Source organism: Vollenhovia emeryi, unplaced genomic scaffold (genome assembly GCF_000949405.1).
Source record: "Vollenhovia emeryi isolate VEMERY1.0 unplaced genomic scaffold, V.emery_V1.0 DF944993.1, whole genome shotgun sequence".
NCBI classification, from domain to species: Eukaryota; Metazoa; Arthropoda; class Insecta; order Hymenoptera; family Formicidae; genus Vollenhovia; species Vollenhovia emeryi.
Window position 1 is genome coordinate 783 of NW_011961373.1, and position 1,535 is coordinate 2,317.

Genomic DNA, 1,535 nt, shown 5'->3' on the forward strand with positions numbered 1-1,535 from the left:
ATTCTAACACTTTATCATATACGGAATTTAGATTTTTAGTGTCCTTTTTTAAGTTGATAGCGTTCTTTTGCTTTTTTATGAAGAACATCTCACCAATTTCGCGTTTATATGTATGTTTTTCATTATGTATTATAAAATTTCAGATTCCAACCATTTAAAGTCATGTTCATAAGTTAACCGGTGCTTGCTTACTACCGATAATATTATTTTAGTAGAATACATTGTACCTGTGTATACCTACTTATTTATAATAATTAATAAAAAGTAATTATTAAAATACATTTTACAAATATCGTAGGCTCATTGAGTCGTAAACACAGTTTACGAGAAAATTCTTACGATATTCCCTCGATGTAGACTCGCGCATGCTAGTACGCCACTGGTACGGCGCTAGTACGGTACGCCACCGGGGGTTCACGTTGGCGATCGTGGCCGAGCCCCACCGCCCCCCGAGAGACAGCCCATATTGGGCTGTTGATAACGGGCAGGCGGGGGACTCGGTTGCGATCCGATGGCGGTCGGTGCCGGGAGGGTCCGGCACGACCCCCATCGAGAGTAGGGAACGGCACGTTGCCGTTCAATGGGGGCCCATCGCGGTCGTTGGGGTCTATTTAAGGCCCACCAGACGCCCTGCTCTGTTTGATGGCTGGCTGTCGGACGTGGGACGGACGTTAACACGTCTGGGTCCGAAGCCGGTCCTCGTGGCCGGGGACTTCAACGCGTGGCACACGAGTTGGGGTTCCCGGCGTGATAACGAGAAGGGCAGGTAGCCCAGTCAAATTAGACAAAAATAAGGCCAAACTTCGGAAAAATTCCCATAGGGCTGGATTTTGGTATACAGCGAGATATTGTCCTTTGAAACAATGTCTCAACGCGGCAACCATCCGGAAGCCATGACTAAATTTTTTAAAAAATTATGCAAGTATGCCAGCGCATAGAACTCTTCAGAAAACATAAGAATAGGTTCGGAACTACACTAGAACTGTTTTAGAATAGCCAGAACTCTGAGATTTCGACCAGCGTTTCACGTTCGTCCGTATTAAGATGTATCTCTCGACTGATAAAAATAATTTAAAAATTGAAAAACAACGTTTTTTCACCAGAACTCTTGCTAGAACTATTGTAGAACTCTAGGGCGCTTGAAATCCGATAAATAGCCGTCGGGAAATAGGCGGAGGACAAAGTGAGACGCTGGGTGAAGTTGGCGTCTCACTTTGCACTAATCGATTTTTTGGCTTTAAAGGCCAGAACTATGTGTTTAATGTATCAGGAACTCTAGAACTATTATAAAAGAAGCCAGAACTCTCAATAGTTAATGAGTTTCCACGAAATGAGACGCTAGCTTCACATACACTTGCACGACAGCTATGGGGACCCTTTATTTACCGTTTTACTAAAAAACGGTTGGTTCTGGTAAAATAAGTAATAAGACCTTTTTTGTAGCAAATTTCATAAGCTACAAATTTCATAATAACTATGTATGCCGAAAAATCAATATTTTCAAAGATATTCGCGAAAAACTGTTTTTCACCCCC

The 1,535-nt window shown here is 42.6% G+C and overlaps 1 protein-coding gene across 1 annotated transcript; it reads left to right on the forward strand.

The window, feature by feature from the left end:
• The first annotated feature begins 365 nt into the window (after nucleotides 1–365).
• On the forward strand, nucleotides 366–770 carry LOC105562217 (RNA-directed DNA polymerase from mobile element jockey-like). Its single transcript, XM_012012876.1, has one exon. The coding sequence runs from the start codon at nucleotides 366–368 to the stop codon at nucleotides 768–770; it is 405 nt and encodes a 134-aa protein (XP_011868266.1).
• Nucleotides 771–1,535: the final 765 nt, after the last annotated feature.

Coding starts and splice junctions, on each gene's coding strand:
- LOC105562217 (XM_012012876.1), top strand. CDS start 366: ATGCTAGTACGCCACTGGTACGGCGCTAGTACGGTACGCCACCGGGGG.